The 17,699-nt window shown below is 44.8% G+C and overlaps 5 protein-coding genes across 6 annotated transcripts; 2 read left to right on the top strand and 3 right to left on the bottom strand.

Annotated features, from left to right (window-relative positions):
* Window positions 1-302: 302 nt before the first annotated feature.
* Window positions 303-1,867, bottom strand: LOC6552466 (WD repeat domain phosphoinositide-interacting protein 3). The gene is made up of 4 exons (XM_001980848.3): window positions 1,637-1,867; window positions 1,469-1,555; window positions 635-1,396; window positions 303-559 (listed from the first exon to the last, which is right to left on the bottom strand). Exons 1-4 carry the CDS (start codon window positions 1,701-1,703, stop codon window positions 453-455), a joined length of 1,023 nt encoding a protein of 340 aa, XP_001980884.1. The 5' UTR covers window positions 1,704-1,867; the 3' UTR covers window positions 303-452.
* A 447-nt stretch (window positions 1,868-2,314) lies between these two features.
* LOC6552429 (zinc finger protein 236) lies at window positions 2,315-4,661 on the top strand. Its single transcript, XM_001980849.3, has 4 exons — window positions 2,315-2,654; window positions 2,704-3,535; window positions 3,589-3,636; window positions 3,693-4,661. Exons 1-4 carry the CDS (start codon window positions 2,466-2,468, stop codon window positions 4,367-4,369), a joined length of 1,746 nt encoding a protein of 581 aa, XP_001980885.1. The 5' UTR covers window positions 2,315-2,465; the 3' UTR covers window positions 4,370-4,661.
* An 8-nt stretch (window positions 4,662-4,669) lies between these two features.
* Window positions 4,670-10,470, bottom strand: LOC6552430 (nuclear factor related to kappa-B-binding protein). Its single transcript, XM_001980850.3, has 4 exons — window positions 9,024-10,470; window positions 6,339-8,826; window positions 5,506-6,266; window positions 4,670-5,441 (listed from the first exon to the last, which is right to left on the bottom strand). The coding sequence occupies exons 1-4, from the start codon at window positions 10,227-10,229 to the stop codon at window positions 4,917-4,919; spliced, it is 4,980 nt and encodes a 1,659-aa protein (XP_001980886.1). The 5' UTR covers window positions 10,230-10,470; the 3' UTR covers window positions 4,670-4,916.
* Window positions 10,471-10,647: 177 nt separating this feature from the next.
* LOC6552431 (ras-related GTP-binding protein A) lies at window positions 10,648-12,629 on the top strand. 2 transcript variants are annotated; one of them, XM_001980851.3, is made up of 5 exons: window positions 10,648-10,773; window positions 10,870-11,131; window positions 11,190-11,289; window positions 11,346-11,730; window positions 11,802-12,629. In XM_001980851.3, the coding sequence occupies exons 2-5, from the start codon at window positions 11,120-11,122 to the stop codon at window positions 12,238-12,240; spliced, it is 936 nt and encodes a 311-aa protein (XP_001980887.1). In that variant the 5' UTR covers window positions 10,648-10,773; window positions 10,870-11,119; the 3' UTR covers window positions 12,241-12,629. The 2 variants fall into 2 exon arrangements, with proteins under 2 accessions (XP_001980887.1, XP_026832104.1); XM_026976303.1 differs by having other exon boundaries at window positions 10,867-11,131.
* LOC6552432 (beta carbonic anhydrase 1) lies at window positions 12,560-14,749 on the bottom strand. Its single transcript, XM_001980852.3, has 4 exons — window positions 14,320-14,749; window positions 13,437-13,521; window positions 13,185-13,372; window positions 12,560-13,114 (listed from the first exon to the last, which is right to left on the bottom strand). The coding sequence occupies exons 1-4, from the start codon at window positions 14,410-14,412 to the stop codon at window positions 12,713-12,715; spliced, it is 768 nt and encodes a 255-aa protein (XP_001980888.1). The 5' UTR covers window positions 14,413-14,749; the 3' UTR covers window positions 12,560-12,712.
* Window positions 14,750-17,699: the final 2,950 nt, after the last annotated feature.

Genomic DNA, 17,699 nt, shown 5'->3' with positions numbered 1-17,699 from the left:
TTGAAAAGGGTTACTTATCAGAAAAGACTTTATACCATAACTGACGGAAATGGTAATGAAATGAGCAATGCCTCTTTAACTTATAAAGAATTTAGAGTCCGATGACCAAAAACGATAAGCTCAACTTCATTAAAAATGAATGAGTAAAGTTTAAATTCCCAAACTGGAATAAAGAAGAGGAACAAAAATAATTTTCAGTAATTTAAATTACAGATGGCGTAACAATGCATTAAATGAAGGCTAAATTAAAATTAAATAAGCATTATCGGTGAATGATTCAAATAAAATATAAATATCCACAATCTTGTCTCAAGGTTTAACTACTTTTATGTGAACTCGACTTTTAACGTATTTTAAAGCATGCTTATAAGTAATATTGTATAACACATTTCCATGGAGATATATAATTGTATAGATGCATCAAAGGCGTTCGCAACAGTCGGACTTGGTTTCTAGGTCTCATCGTCTTGCAGCTCAAGGAATTGTGTGCAGATATCTCGACTGCATTCGCCCTTGTTGTTGAATAGGAATTTATAATAGTGGCCGTCTGCACAAATGGCTGGATGAGAAAACAAAATGTCGATTACAGAATTCCCAGATTCCCAGAGAAGGATCTGCTCCAGCTCCAACTTACCCACAACCGAATTGGGATCGGCGCCAAAGGCACATACACAACGAGGTCCCTGGGGTATCGAAAACTTGACAAAGCTCCACTGGCTCGAGAAATACTTCGGTATTATGGGCAGCGAGGATTCACGGGGCTTGTTGTCCTCCAGGTTGAAGACGTGTATGGTGCCATGATCAGAGGCGACGACCACCATTGTGGACTGGTGATTAAAGTTGATGCAGAAGATGTTGGCGTGGTTGCTTCCGCGCCTCAGCTCCGACACCTTCTTGCCGCTTTCCGTATCAAAGATACGAATGAGAGTGCCCTTCTCCCCGGCGGTTGCCAGTCGCGTACCTTGCAGATTCAGGGCAATGCAGCTGATACCAGCCTCGTGGGCGATCACCTCAAGCGGTGCCCGCTCTGTGTTAGCCAGATCAACAATTTGAACGTGGCCAGTTCGACGGCCGGGGAATGCGAGGAGGCTCTTGTTGCTGTGCGGGCACAGCACACACAGCCCGTTGGGATTTGAGCTTGTTTCAAACACGTGCAGCTGCTGTGGTTGTTGAGTGAATGTGAACACCTTAATCACTCCCTCCAACACGACCACGATGCGATCCCGACGCAGTCGTACCGCACGCACGGGCTGATTGAAGTCCAGCGATATGGCCGGGGACTTCTTCAGGTCATCCCACACGATCACCTTGTTGGGCGGGTACAGCGGCCGGATGCCGCCTCCAACCAGTGCTAAGTAATTGCAGCGAAACAGCATCTCCACATGGCTGAGACCACCTAAATTTTAGACAATGGAATTGGTTTTAGGCCGTGGGAGTCTCCCGCACTCTCTCTCTTTTACAACTATACCCTCTGGAAAGTATTGGCGCTCCTTCTCCTTCAGCGGATCACAATTGTAGACCCGGAATCCCGTGTCCGTCGCGCAGGCGAAACATCCTGCAACGCAATAGGCCAGTTATATTATACGGATAAGGTAATGTATATGTAAACAACACACATCCGCACGTATGTACGTACCCTGGTCTTGATTAAAGGCTGCGTACAGCAGGCCGTTTCCATATGGGTTTTGCTCTGTGAGGTTCATTGCACTCTCCGGGGATGCTGGAAGCCCGGGCTCTGGCGATTTCCGATACAGTTGCTGGGCAGGCAGGAAAACAATTTCTCGGACGGCGGATGATTGTGTTTTTTTTCGTATAAAAACAATGACACAGTGTTGAAAATCACCGATAAGTGGCCGGGCGGTTAGTCGATACCTTTCGATGACTTACGACGATCCACTAAATCAAGATATTTCTTAACTTTAGAACTTTATGAACTTGTTATTATTATTATTAACGTTACAACTCAGTAATCGTATTAAATTAAAATTTATGCAAAACTTAGTTCATACCATATATAAGCAAATTATATTATTATTGTCACAGACAAATAACTATTCTGGTGTTTTTCAAGCTATGATCCACAGTGCAGTAACGTTACAACTAAGTAACCTTATTAAATTAAAATTTAACCAAACTTAGTTCATACCATAAAAAGCAAAATATATATTATTATTGTCCGCACAGACAAATAACTATTCTGGTGTTTTTTTCAAATGATCCACAGTGCTGTTTTGAATATAACGATTTAGCTATACAAAAATCAAACTTCTAGCTATTATCAGTAATATCTAGTAGCTAATTATCTATCGTCAGCATCACTATCACCCCCAATCCTTCACTATCGACCGACATGATTTTGCAACACTGCAAAAATGATCCACCTCCAATTTCACAAAATAACAAAAAGATAAATGGTCGCTTTGTGGAACGTACTCCTTTGAAAATTGTATATATGCTAGCGCACAATGGAATTCAGTGCGGATCTGAATGGCTTCAATGAGGACTCCATCGAACCCTGCCGGACATGCGGAATTTACTTTACCATGGGAATGGACATGGACCAGGCGATTGTGAAGCCTATTTTCGGCTCGGATGACGCCGCCGTCGCAAGCATGGCGGAGATCCTCGAACAGATGAGTGCTTGGAACATACAGGTGAGTAATCATTGAATCGTACTATGTGTTCCTAACTTATGTCCCAAAGGTTGCGAGGGAGGACGGACGACCGCAGTACATGTGCATCGCCTGCATTGCCGAGTTTCACCGGCTGCTTAAATTCAAGCACAGCTGTGTGGAGACACAGGAGCAGTTTAGCGAGCTCGAGTACCAGCGCGAACATAATGGGATCGTTATTAAACGGGAAATTGAGCCGGAGGAGAAGTTCTGCGGATTCATATATCTGGATACTGACGAGGAGGATATCAGCGACGAGGATGGTAGTAGACGCGTATGCGCCGCCTTCGACATACCGCATGTGCCCATTAAGGAGGAGCATATGGCCAGAGTGCCAGTGCAAAATGATGACAAGTTTCAGCCACCCGATCCCAAAGATTTTGAGTCGCCTGGCGATTCCGGTTTCGATATGATAGACAACGATGCATTAACGTCCGGAATGTTTTCGCCATCTATTGAGGATGAATCTGGGACGGCCGACAATGGCACCGAAGAGGAAGAGGAGGATGAGGAGATAGTCAGATTTACATACGATGATGACAACGATGCGACAGCCCCGCTTCCGCCTCCGATTTACTCGCCGGTTGTGTCTTGTAAGCTATGCTATTACGAATCTCCCGACCAGGATGCGCATCTGGACCATATGCGCCGCACCCATCTCCTCAAGGACTGGGAATGCCATATTTGCGGCAAAAAATTCATAAATGCCCAAGAATCCCGCATCAAGTTCCACATAAAGTATCACAAGTTACAGCGCCACATTAAGTGCCCCGTTTGTGGGTTCATCTGCAACTCCAAAGATACTCTCAAGGAGCACAGGCAGGCTGTGCACGTACGCACCAAGTGCAATTACTGTGGCAAAAGTGAGTACAATATCCTCAATCATAAAATAAATTAAACACGTTTGCCTTTGCAGCTGTGAAAAACGCAACGTTACCAGCACATTTGAAAAAGCACTTAGAAGGTTAGTAAGAAGAATGGCAACAATTTCATTTTATTAACTTTATATTGTATGCGTAGAGGGTGAAGCCGAACTTGCACAGCATCTGAAATTATTGGAGAAACTTCCAGTCAATCAACAAGGCAGACGATCTCCGCAGTTATCTTTTGCACCTGCACTGGAGAGCAGTGTTGCTGAAGACACCGCTGCTTCTGAGGGCTTTAATATTCCTGGGGAACCCACTGTTCCTGAAGATTCTAATGTTACCGAGGACTTCAGTGTTCCTGCAATAGAGACTTCCAATCCTGCGGACATTCAGTGTTCGACGGACCAACCTGCAAACGTAGAAGTTCCTGTTTCATCTGCTTCACCATCATCCGTGCCAACTGAACGTGTCATTAAGTGCGCGTTTTGCAGCGACACATTTGAAGAGGACCAGCAGCTGCAGGCTCATGTGCTGGCCAGTCACACAAAGACAAGAAAGAGACGTCGCTCTTCAGAAAACAAGTCACCAGTGAGTAAGACCACTCAGGCAATGCTTACCTCGCCCATTACAGAGATAACCAAGAAGCCAACCATCGAGTCTGAAGTAAGCATCGTCCAAAAAGACAGCTCTGCCCAAATAGCTAGCGCCGCCCAGCAGGTGCCAGAAAAAGCTTACATCTCGTGTTACATTTGCGGCAGGTCCTTTGACTTGAAAATTAAGCTTAACAGACATCTAAAGCAGCACAAGGGGGTGCCACAAAATGCTGTTTAGTTAGTATTGTTTCTAGTGTATAGCCATTATTCATTTAACTTTTGTAATAATGAAAGCCAAATTTGATGTAAAGGAATATGCAGCTTATCATTTCCCATTGGCCTGTCAAATGCAAACGTTGAAATCTTTCCATTAAATTTTCTCACTTTTTACGTATTTGGTAGGAAAAATACTTACATTCTTATATAAATAAAAAAATAACAATTTTGCTGACATTTCATTTATCTAGCAATGCAATAATGCAGGTGAATAACTGAAACTAAAGCACATTTGTGTTTGTACTGCAAGCAAACATGCCCCTTCTGGTTTCATTTGAGTTTTATTGGGTGTCGCTATATATATATTATTTTATAAACTGTTTCATAAAATTTTTTGCTGGATGGGACATCTTATCGTTGTCCATTATATTTACTTAGTACGAAGCAATTTTTGCAATCTTTCTGCCTACATAGATAAATTACACGTGTTGTTAAAAAACAAAATCGAAGAAAGTGTAACCGGTAAGGATATTCAACGTGGTTAACAAGCCTCTCCGCTCCTGAGCCTCCTAGTTGCCACTCCCTGTGGCCGTCTTGAGAACCGTAGCCGGAATTAATTTTGTAGTCAGCGTCTTTGCTCCCGTTTCTCCGGTAGTCACGGAGATTTTTCCACCGACCGCTGCACCACTTGCCGATGCTGCAGCCATGGGTATCACTTTTAGGCTAGACAGTGGCTTCAGGTTCATGCCCTGCAGTCCCGGTGAGAAGAAGAGCTGTCCGCCATTGCCTTGCACGGCGAATACAAGATTGTTACCAGGCGTTGTCGTCGCTGTCGCAGCTGGAGCTGCTGTCGTTGTGGAGCTTTTTACAACGCTGCTGTTGGCGGTACTAGGGATCTGCTTGTTGGCCACCAGTACGTTCTTGGCCAAGCGCAACGTTTGAGTGCCTCCCGGTCCTATTAGCAACGTTTTGGGCGCCGTCGCTATGCCGCTAGTGGAAGTAGTTGCACTATTGCTGCTGCTATTGGCTAGTCGCAACAGTTGGTTGCCCATAATGACAGTCTGAACGGGTGCGCCGGCACCTCGAGCGGAGATCTGAAAGTTAAACATTGTATTAAAAAAAATACTATTCGCTTATGATCTGCTCAAGATCACTTACAGCTCCTTGTAGCTTCACCGTCTGACCACCAATCACAATATTCTGAGTTGTTCGCCCGGCAGCGTTGGTCAATCCTGTTCCCGCAACGACGGTTCCACCTGCTCCTCCCACTGCCGCTGATGCAACTGCTGTTGTTGTCGTTGTAGTGGTTTGGGTGGTGGCCACACTACTGCCGCCAAGCTGTTTTAATGTTTTGGCGTGCAGTAGAAGTGGTTTTCCAGGAAGCACAGTAGTTTTTCCAATAACTTTGGGTACCACGGTCGATGTGTTTCCAGTAGCTGGAGTAGTACTGGTGGCACTCACAATTCGTGTCATCGTAGGTAACTGCTTGGTCGGCTGGTTCGGACTAAGTGTAATTACATTTCCCGCTGAGGAAGTGGCGAACTGTAAGATGGTGTTGCCAGCGGTTGTGACCAGTTTCCCTCCAGCTGGTTGCTTTTGTAGCAGACTATCCAGAGTGATGATTTGCCCACCTGTTTGGGTGTTTCCCGCTCCCACTATTCCTCCAGTTCCCACAGATGTGGCTGGAGTAGCTCGAATAACGCGCGTTGCATTTCCTCCCACTGCCGTTAAAGTACCAGATTGATTGGTAGCCATTACCGGTTGCTTGAAGTTCTGCAGCACAATTCTCTGCTGCTGCGGCGACAAATTTGTCGTTGCTTTGGTTACTGAGCCACTTGGCGATGTGGTGAGTATTTTGGGTGCTGCTTTCGTCAGCGACTGGAATACGATTTTCTTGTTCGAGGAAATCGCCGTGTTGCCTTAAAACAAAAAGGGATTATAGAAGATAACGTGTAGAACAACTACTGAAATACACAAAAAGCCGTACTCACCCACAATGATCCTTTGCTGCTGGGAGTTCAGGGCAGGACTGGCATTGTTCACCTTCTGTTTCAACTGTTGCTGCTGCTGCTGAAGATTGGCAAATGCTTGAGGTGACATTTTCACTATCGTTCCGCCGCCAGTAACAGGAGAACTGAAAGTGCTCATAGTCACAGGACTTGCAGTTTCTGTAGCGGCAATACTTGTAACTGGTTTGTTGGCCACAATGGAAACCGCGCCGATCTTCTGCTGAGCCGGACGAACTGTCTGGGTTTGCGGTACTACGCGGGGTCCGAGGATTTGAACAGAGTTTGGTTTGGTACCTATTACTGGGTTTCCGGATACTGCAGCTGCTCCAGCGGGCAACAGACGAATAATGTTCTTCGGCATCTGGGGACGCGGGGTGATAGTGAGTGCCTTGGGTTTTCCAGCAATCGGTTGTACCTTCACTTGCTGTCCCTGTTGCTGCGGCTGCTGTTGCTGCTGACCGCTTTGCTGTTGATCCAGAGGTATGATAAAGTTTCCTATTTTGTTATTAGGAACGGGCTTTTTGATGGTCAGTTTTTTGGCCACCGTAGAGGGAGTGGATCCTCCTCCTTGATTTGGAGTGGTTGCTACATGCACTGTTTGCAAGCCACTGGGAGTGGAAACCAATATTGGCGTGGTATTACGCGTGGGGCTGATCTTGGAGATCGCAAAGGTGCCAGATTTAGCAGTTGCCAATTGCCGTTGAACGGGCGATGAAGTGGAATTGGGCACTCCCACAGGCTTAAGCAGAGATTTCTGTATCTGCTGCATGGGGATTTGATTTGCATTTATATGCGATGAGGCTGCTACAATCGTTCCTGCACTTGGCGTGCCAGGTGGTACATGATATTTTAAGGGCGGCACTGGCGGGCATTTAACTGCGAGTGGTTTCTTCATCTGCAGAGAAGCACCCACTGGTTGTTGCACTGAAACTGGAACCGGTGAGACTACTGATGGGACCAAGGCGGGTACTTGCTCCTGCTGATGCTCCGCAGGTAACCCAGAGCTGTCATCTGGTATCTTAGGCCTGTTCAGCTGCTTTCTTTGCTGCTGCTTCTGTTTTACCAAGGACTGGTTATGCCGATGCATTTTCTCGAATTCCGCCTCGCTGCGATTTCGATGCAAATAAATCCAGATCTTGCGCCTGGCATCGTACTTCACACAAGGATCCGGACCACCGTGCATTCGATCCAAAGCTCCGCTCACTATGGTCTGTAACACATTATCCGCAGCCTGTTGACTGATGTACTGGGAGCACTTGAGCAGTTCAGAGATTTCAGAGCGGGTTCCCTCACCATTGGGAAGTCGTGCGGTAGCATCTCGAACTAGAGTCAGGATAGTCACAAATGGAGGTCGGTCATCCACCATAACTGCGTGACCCCTTGCTTTGTTCAGTGGCAGACTTTGGGTATAGATTCCTTTGACTGGACCTACCACACTCTCATACCCATTGAGACGATAGGTAAACGGACGATGCGGATACTCAAAGCGTATTCTCTCCTGGCGCTGGAACTCAAGGATCTCCGGCTGGCTTGCTGACCGCACAGTCCAGGTGGTGGGACATCTTGGAGGCGGTGTTGGTGCCGCATCCACCATCGAGTTCAGGTGAACACCCGAAATCAAAACCGGGCTGAGTTGAGACTGTTCCTCCCTTTGGGTTCGCAACCAAAACTGACATAGGCTGAGGAGTCTTGCATCCGAGTCCCGGCCAGCTCCTATCCACTGGTAGATTCCCAACTGAGTTTTGTGTTCAATATAGGGCACATAATCGGCAGGAACGGAAGCAAAATCGCCCGATAAGAAATTGATTGCCGATTGTAACAGCTTAGACCAATCCGGCTGGAACCTTGACCATTCCCCGATAGGTATTGCTGCATCCGAGTTGACTTCCCGCCAGCTGGACAACAAAATTTGCAGTTCACCGTATGTTAGCCTGTGCTGCGGTGTGGATACAAATAGATCTCTGAGCAGAGAGAAGAAGCTGGCAGGGCGCGGGGAGGCTGGAGGGCGAATCTGCACTTCCCGGATGGGACTGCCGGTTATATGTCCAGCAGTTGCAGGAACAGTATTCGTGTTGTTCGAGTGATTGGGCGTCGTGGGACTTGCCTTGGGATTTGTTATGGGTCCATTCAAAGGTTCCAGCTTGGGCACGGGATGTGGAAGCACAACTGGAGCGGGCATTACTTTCTTTGGCATAGGCGGGGGCTCCTTGGGCGGCGGGTGCTCCTCCGGATGGTCTTCCGGTGCTCGGCGGCCGTACAGTTGCTGCGGCTCATCCAACAGCATGGGCTCCTCATCTACAAACTCGTCTTTCGTAGGCGTTACTCCAATGGGCACGAGAGCGGGAGGATCTGGATTGAGGCGGGCCATGAGCGCTTTCGGTTTTCGACCTGGCTTAAAGCTTCCGACAAACTGTGCTCGAGTGCAGATGTCGCGCAGTCGTACCTCCGATGTATCGAACTCAGGACTTTCCTGGAATTTTAATTGTTTCTCAATTAGAAACTCTTATGGGAAATTGTCGGCAAATTTTAAAATATAAAGGTTCTACGTTTTAAGTTTTAAAACAAACGTGCAAGATCATTTGATTTAAACAATAAACAATAACTGATACCACTTAGCATATTGTTGACATAGATCGCAACTGTATTTACACAACAGGGCAGACATACCGGTTGTTCCAATTTCCGGCGCTTGTAGTCCCTTAGATACTTCCGGAAGTTCTTGTCATTGAGCTGGGGAATTTTCTCCGCCTGCATGGAGCGCAGCACAAGGTCATCGTCTACACCAAGTCGCCGCTTGAAGAAGGTGTTGTAAATGCATTTCTTGTCTGCCGCATTCGAAGGCCTGCCAGGACCTGCCGGCTCCGGAGCCTTGGGCTCCTCCAATTTGAATTCCTGCGGGGCCTTGGCCAATCGGTTTATGAGCTGTGAGCATTCATCGTCCTCTTCCTCCTCCTCCGCACTGATGTCGCCGGGTTTTGCCTCTATGTCGCCCATAAGTTCCAGAAGCTCTTGGGCATAGCGTTTCTTGGCACGCTGCGAACAAAATCTGTTTTCCGTTGAGAGTGTGGGCGGTTTTGTCTTACGGGTACGTGGCCTTGGTAGGTTTTTACCAAAAGCACTATCAGGGGGTGGTGCAGAGGTGTAGGCATATTGGAGAAGCTGTTCCCTTGATAGAAAGAGCTCCTTAGCTAGCTGGCTCAAGCGCTCAGCCTGTTGGAAACGAAATTCTCTTCTGCCCGAATGCTGAATGCTCCTCCGCAGCTGAAGGACATCCGGGCGCAGGTTTCCTTCTTCCAGCTGACGTTGGAGCTGAAGCAGTGGAGATTGACCGAAGCGCTGAAGGCCGCCATTGAATAGCTGCACTAAAGTACGTTGCTGTTCGGCACCGGCCTGTGCCTGTCCGGATACCAAACGGGAGAAGTCCGGCAGCATCGGCTGTAGTCGGGCCTGAAGGTGATGGGGCAGCAGTTGCCAAGTGTCGAGGGAGAAGAACTCATGAAAAATGGCTGCATTTTCGCACAAGCCCCGCGGCAACCGAAAGATATCCCGCCCAGTGAGCTGCGCGAGTTCCAGTTCGTCCGATCGGCATGTGGTGGTGTCGTCCTCCGTTTCCGAAACGCTGCCCGCGTCCTGGTCGGACATATCCTCGTCCTCGCCATCCGGATCATCCTCCAGGGAACCGCTCGTCGAGTCCGAGGAGCTGCTGCTCGACGTCCGACTCCTCTGGCTGCTGGCCGAGTTGCTCCCGCTGTCGCTCATCCGGCCATCGCCCTCTTCCTCCTCGGAGTCCACACTGCGATTTGGATTCACATTTGGATTCCCATTAGCGTTTGGACTCGGCCTGGGCACTGTGTTTATGTTTATGTTGCTCATCGGATAGCCAACGATTCGTCACCAGATTTTTCTTCGCGAAGAGCGATTTTTTCTCTACACTAACTTATAATTTTTGTCTCTTACGCCGCTGTCCTGCCTCGTTATATCAATCAGCCAGCGTTAGCTGCTGGTTTTCTTCTTTTTTTATTGTTAAGCATGTTTTCTCTGCGATTTCTCACCATTCATCGCGAAACGCGTGCACGCTAGAGATGGTACGATGTGGCGGTGGTGGTTGTTCCACTGCTGCGGTTTGAAAAAAGCGCTCGTCTTCATTTGGGGGTTATTTTTCACGCTAACGCAGGGTTTTCGGCGATAGGTTTCTTGAATAATTATACTACATTTAAATGGTACAGTTAAATGTTATGAAAACGCCAAAATAAAGTCATCCACTAGAGATGAGACGATGAAACGGCCTTGAGTTGTTCGCGTTCATGGTGACTGCACCTTATCGGCATTCATTTCAAAGAATAACCGTAAATTTTGTATAATGAATATTTTTACTACAAGCAATATGGAACTGGTAAATAGCTTAACATAATATCAAGTAAGAACATAAAAATTTCAAGAAATTTGTCAAGTCCTTTGTGTATGTATGCCCCGTATGTTTTTTATTATTAACGTCGATCTTTGTTCTTAGCAGCCTAATTGCATTTCATGCTGAATTTATGTACAAATATTTTAGAGGACGCGATTATAAAGTACAATGTTAAAACAAATACATATATTTGACATTATCTTTAATCTAACGGTACGGAACCAATTCGATAACAATCCACCTAACTTCGCGTTACTTTTGATGGTGTCATCGAAAGTGTGGCATCACTAGCCCAGCCTATTATTTGTTTTTATTGTTGATTATTTTCCTGGAGATCTGAAGAACCAGCGGCATAATGAAGAAAAAGGTGTGGTTTTTGCATATTCCTGTTAAGCATCGGAAGTACAATATGTTTGTATTACCAGGTGTTGCTGATGGGGAAGAGCGGTTCGGGAAAGACCAGCATGCGCTCCATTATCTTTGCTAACTATATCGCCCGTGATACGACACGCCTCGGAGCAACAAGTGAGTATACTATATAGTCGAAAAGGCCAGGAACTGATCCTATCATGCACCCTTAGTCGATGTGGAACACTCCCATGTGCGGTTTCTGGGCAACCTGGTACTCAATCTTTGGGACTGTGGCGGCCAGGAGGGTTTCATGAAGCAGTACTTTGCCCAGCAGCGGGACAACATCTTTCGCAATGTAGAGGTGCTGATCTATGTATTTGATGTGGAGAGCCAGGAGATAGAGCGCGACATCCATTACTATCAAAGCTGCCTGGAGGCATTGCTTCAGAATTCGCCTGAGGCCAAGATCTTCTGTCTGGTGCACAAAATGGACCTGGTGCCGGAGGCCCTTCGCGAGAATGTGTTCACTGAGCGCATGGAGGATCTCATCAAATTGTCTAAGCCAGGGAATGTGACCTGTTTCCGCACCAGCATTTGGGATGAAACACTATACAAGTTAGTAAACTCCAAGTATTCAACGGAATTGACCTAAAATACAACTATTATTCAATCTCTAACTGCCTTAGAGCCTGGTCTTCCATTGTCACGATGCTGATACCGAATGTTGCTGCCCTGGAGAACTCAGTGACACATTTCGGAAATGTCATTGAGGCGGATGAGGTGCTATTGTTCGAAAAGGCCACCTTTCTGGTGATCTCTCATTGTCAGAGTAAGAAGAACCGCGACTCGCACCGCTTTGAAAAGGTGTCCAACATCATCAAGCAGTTCAAGTTAAGCTGTTCCAAATTGGGCGCCAAGTTCCAATCGATGGAGGTCCGCAATAGCGCATTTGCCGCTTTCATTGACACCTTCACCAGCAACACGTACGTGATGGTGGTCATGTCAGATCCCACGCTGCCCTCGGAGGCTACCCTAGTCAACATTAGGAACGCTCGGAAGTACTTCGAGGAGCTGGAAAATCCAAGCAACAGTGCCATGAACCATCATGGCCACAAGTACCATTGATGATTAAACGAGGATCGTTGCTTTCCATAACACCATTAGCCGTTCTCCGTTCAATAAGACATGAATACCGTCTGTTGTTGTGCAAACATCGAAGCGCCCAAGGTGCCGCCCCAAAGTCTTACAGCTTCCCGTAACTATAAATACGTATATATGTTTTTTTATCGCTCACTGGCTTCATGACTGTCATAATAGTTAATGCTGTAATTGTAAATGTGGCAGTGTGCATCTCACATAATAGCTTTCTGGAGTTATAAAGGTCGTAGTGAGTGAGCGATGGATAGCCATCTCCTTCGTTGATTTTTCGTAGATTTGTAAGTTGAAACCTTTGTAGGCCTTAAGTTTATATACAAAAACAATTACACACTTATAAATACACAAAACAATCTTAAGTATTGGTAACTTGTAAATGCCGATCGCAGTATAAGGCCCACATATCACAGATAATCCAGTTGGTCCTGTTGCCCTGTTTCGCCTACGAATAGAATCTCCTGACCTCCTCGGACAATCGATCCACGGTGTCCTCATCAACAGGCAGAAAACGTTTGGCTCCGCGACTAAAGTAATATATGTCACCGGTATAAATATCGAACCAAAGGGCATGAATGTGGAGATCGTGGGATTCTAGGCGAGCCTTAAGGAAGCCGTACGAGGCAATGTTGGACATTTGCTGCAGTGTGTTGATCTGGGATAGTTTGTCCTCCAATGTAAACTTCTGCTCCTCATCGATGTAGGCCACAAAGCGGCGGAGTGGCGTCTCCGAAGAGAAGATTAGTGGATCCTTCATGCCTGCGTCCCGCCACTCCTGGAACCTCTCCAAGCTGGTGTTCGCATGGGTGCACAGCCAAGATCGCAACGGTGAGAGGCGTCGATTAAGCTGGTGGGAAAAGGTGAGTGATTCGATTGAAGCTTATCAAGACCCTAAAATATTTGACTTTCGCAAATACCTTAGAGGCGAAATCAGGATCTCTTAGTTGGTACAACAGGTTCATGGCCTTGCAGTCGCTGTGTCCGCAGACTATTATGTGTCTAATGTCATTCACCACGCATCCAAGCTCCAGAGCTGCCGGTTCGCAGCTGAAGTATTCGTCCTGGAAGTGCTGGGCATGGGGAATCAGATTGCCAGCATTTCGCACTTAACCGTGGGATTAGGCAGGAATGTTAAGCCATATATTATCTACGCAACTGGAGTTACTCACCCACAAACATATCGCCCACGTGAGTGTCGGTGTACCGGGTGGGAATCATTCTACTGTCCATGCAGGTGAAGAAGACGGCCTTGGGCTAAATGATAAAGTTTATCAATATTAAATGTTAGAATACCGAGCTCTGTCGGCCAATGTGTGAATATAGACCGAATATAGCCACCCCGAGTTATGACATACTTGGCAAATGGCCAACGCGTCAATGGGTTCAAGGCTGTACAACAGGGAAATTCAAATATATTGAAAATATTGATGGACGAACATATCTTGGAGGAAGCCTCTGCCCATGTTTTCTATAGAAATTGTAATAGAACTATATATCGCTAAGAAAATAGTTCACTTGACCTTGTCATGTAGGTTATTAATTTCTTAAAGATTTTGTAATCTAATTAAAGAAGCATGTTTTTTTCCCCCTTTTTTTATATTCATTATTTTGTTTTTAGTCTTTAATATCAGTGATATTTTCTTTCGATATTTTTTTTATAAATATTTCCAATTAGAACTACATTAGGTTGATAATTAGCAAAGGTGCACGACATTTAAGAGCACTGAAAAGCAATCAGTTAAGTATATGAAAATATAATTAAATATTAAGCAAACAAAAGGGGGTGAATGGGGATAATTTGGTGGTCAACCGGTTTGCCTTTGTTGTTTGTTTACCAAATAAAACTTAAAAGAGAGCCAAGATAAAGAGCGAAATATGGGAGAGCGCCAAGTTTGCGACAGACAAGTTGAAAAAATGTGATAATGATATAAAACACGGACAATTCGTTTCCCACAAGGCAAACGCATGCTCCAAGTTCTTTTTTTGTGAATGTGAAATTCTATTGTGAGTTCTATTCCGAAATCTTGACCTATAAACCGTATTGCTGCTCACTTCTGGATTGTCGCGGACTTTCTGGAACTCCTTGACCATTTGCTCCCTCGTTGTATTTCTGTACCGCATAATTCCCCTCAAAATACGCTCCATTTTGTGGGTTTTTTTGGGGCTTCTTAAACTTAATTTGACACTTTAATTGCACGCACTTTGGCACCACAATTGATTTTCCTTAATTTGTGTATAATAATGACGCACTCGCGCCTAACAAAAATTACGATGGAGCTCTGTTGACGGCGGTGGAGCGTTTGAAGAGGAATTGTTGCTTCCAAAACACGCGATGTATTTGGCGAGCAGCTGTTGTTATCTCTTTGGGAGCGTGCTCCCTGCGCTCTTGGGGAGACATTAAGAGAAATAATACGAGAGCAATATTGGGGATAGTTTCAAGGTGCTAATTATTTCCATTTATAAATAAACACATTCGGCTAAGGCAAGAACCGTAAAGTTAATTGGATATTTTTCGAGTTTACAGCACTTATGATACCTACACTTAATGTTTTTCATACTCAATTAATATCTATAAATTATAAATTATTATTAGATGCGAATAGCATATTAAAATAACGATGAAAAGTTCTATTAGCAAATAACAACAAAACAATATTTGTATAAATTAGTTTCTTAATAAAGCGACCTAAGAGACTCGTTTGCCGCCATCACAAAGATAAGAGAAATAATAATTGAAGGCACTCCCTTCCCAAAATGCTCTCCCAGTAAATATTAGTGTGGGGAGCGCAAATCGATGGCTTAATGGAATTTCTCTGAGCTAACATCTCTGGCAAGTTCCAGACAGTCGACCAGCGACAAAAGTCAACTTATTCGCCAGACGTCTTATCAGTGGAGCAGAGTGGGAAACGACTCGAAGAGCTGATGATGTTGATATTATGGCTTCCACGTTTTGTGCTTATTTAGCTGTAGCCTTTCCTAATCAATATTTTGATGGAACTTTCTGATGACTTCCTGATCTGGGGAAGTCAAGGTCAGTTTAATTTGTTTTATTCCTTTATATAGTTATTTAATTAAATAAGCGGAAATATCAAGTTTACTGTCCTTCTTTCAGCGCAGCTACTAATCAAATGATCAAAATTATACAAATTGTAAAAAAGTTTATCAAAAAGACACGGTTTTCACAAATTTATACGTGGAACATTTGTTTTTGAGGTTTCCATTTTAAAAAGTCCGCCAATAATCATTATCTACATCGTTTCTACATGGTTAGTAGAAGTTCCAATTTTGGCCAATGGCGGCGCCACTTACGGCGTAATCTACATCTCTATTCATGAATTCATTGGTTATTTATATTAAAATATCTTATGTGAAAATACCAATAAGTTTATTTTGTTGTAAAAACATATTTTTTTCGAATTTCACTCCTGTGCTCCCTGCTGGCAAAGCTATGTTTAATTATACATAACTAACATATCACTAATAAAAATCAGAATTTCTTTCCTGTTTAATATGGTTCTTAGGTTTAATTCCACTCAGGAGGTTAAAACAAATACCAAACTAATCTAATCGATTTCAAAACGGAATGTAAAGAATGCCTATTAAAAATGTTGTGCCATTTTTTGTAACGACAGTGGAATTCTTGCAACTCACAGGCGGTTTTTATTGGCCTGGGAGCATCACGTACCCCATTCGAATGAAATGGGCTCTTAGTCAGTGTAATATTAGCCTTTCCGAGAAGTGCCCACCGCATCATTCAGCGAGCGCATTTTTGCTGATTTTCGGGCATTGTCAGAACTTCTCAGGCATCTCGGCCGGGATGATGCCTCCGAAAGTGGGTCACACAAACACCTGTGCGGCAAAAAGGCCAACACACCAATGCAAATATTATGAAATCCCCACCGCCGCGAAAGAAAGCAAAGTCTAAACCACAAACACCACTGACTGTGTGTCGCCGCCGAAAAGCAAAAACCAAAACAACAACCAGGTCCATTTCACCAGCAGATTCACTCTTGATGATTATAAGCTTTTGCTGTGCGTAGTGGGCCTTGTGGTTTTTGGTTTTTGGCTTTTGGCTTTTGGGACTGGGGACCTGACTGACCGTCTCCATTCCATCCCACCATATCGCAACGCATCCCAACCCCCGCAACCTGCTCCTCAGTCCCAGTCGCCCGTTTTGCTTTCCTTTCATTATCGAGCGGCAAAATATTGGTTGAGCAAGCAAGGCAGAGGCAATGAAATCGAAAGAAAAAAGCATTTTTTAATGGGAGTTACAACGCGAAGGTTAGATGTTCTAAGACCAAGAAATCCGTGCCAGATTTACAATTTTTCATTTTGTCATACAAACATCTAATTATCAAATGATCTGTGGCACTGCATATTTAAGGAAAATTCGTTACCTATTAAATTTGCTTTATAACTGAGAAGAATATATTTGAAATTAAAGTTTCTTTTATTTACAGGTTTTTTACAAATTTAGGATGGCATGTCAAAGCATCTTTGAAAATCAATGGACACAAAGTTCGTTTGAAACAAAAGTCCCGGCGTGACCAACAAATGACGACGGTGATGCGCCAGCAGCATCTTCATATCGTTCCCAAAAAACCCCCCCATACAGAAAAACCGCCAAGAGATGATGATCAGAACCCTAACTCAAAGCTCATTACGATGGTTATCAGGTGAAGGGGTTAGGGGGAGTTGTGGATGGCAAGCAGCGTGGGTACAGCAGGCGAAATAATGAAGCAGAATCGCCTGCATGACAATGATTACTGTAAGCCAAACCAAAAAGAAAAACAAAATATATAAAGAAAGACACGGCCCGCAGCACTCGCCATCCCACTTCCACTCGAAGATTCAAAGACTCGAGTTGGGAACCGCTGTCGGTTTTTTTTCAGAATATTTGGGCCAAAGCGCCAAATGTAAACATTGAGAAAATAAAACGGAAAAAACTCGACTGATGATGATGGTTACTTAACAATGCTGAACAATAAATGAGCTCCAAACGTGCACGTATGTGTGTGTGTGTGTGTGTGTGTGCGGGATTTCGGTGGGTGTGGGTGCCCAAAGTTATTGTGGGTGTTGTGAAATCAGAAACCCGAAGAAAGAAAAAGGGGTATGCAGGTGCCGAAGGGTTTTACCCGCGTTGAGTCATTCGAATAATATCGAACTCAAGTTGTAAGGCCCTTATCGCTGCAAAATCAAAACGATCGAACAATCAAAAATTAAGTGAAAATAGTTCTAGAAATGTTTAGTCTATTCTTATCTTCAAAAACATATTATCCAGCTCGCTCGCTCCAATTTGTCATGCATCCCATGCTTTTTGTACCCATCTTGTTAAGATTTAATAATTTCTAAGAAGAACAAATGCCTACATCAAATTATAATTTCTTCGCGTTGTATTCTTGAGCTATTGTGTTTCTACCTCAACAATAAGG

Source organism: Drosophila erecta, unplaced genomic scaffold (genome assembly GCF_003286155.1).
Source record: "Drosophila erecta strain 14021-0224.00,06,07 unplaced genomic scaffold, DereRS2 tig00000000-arrow-pilon, whole genome shotgun sequence".
Classification (NCBI taxonomy): Eukaryota; Metazoa; Arthropoda; class Insecta; order Diptera; family Drosophilidae; genus Drosophila; species Drosophila erecta.
The sequence above is the reverse complement of the archived record's forward strand: the minus strand, read 5'-3'. Positions and strand labels throughout refer to the sequence as shown.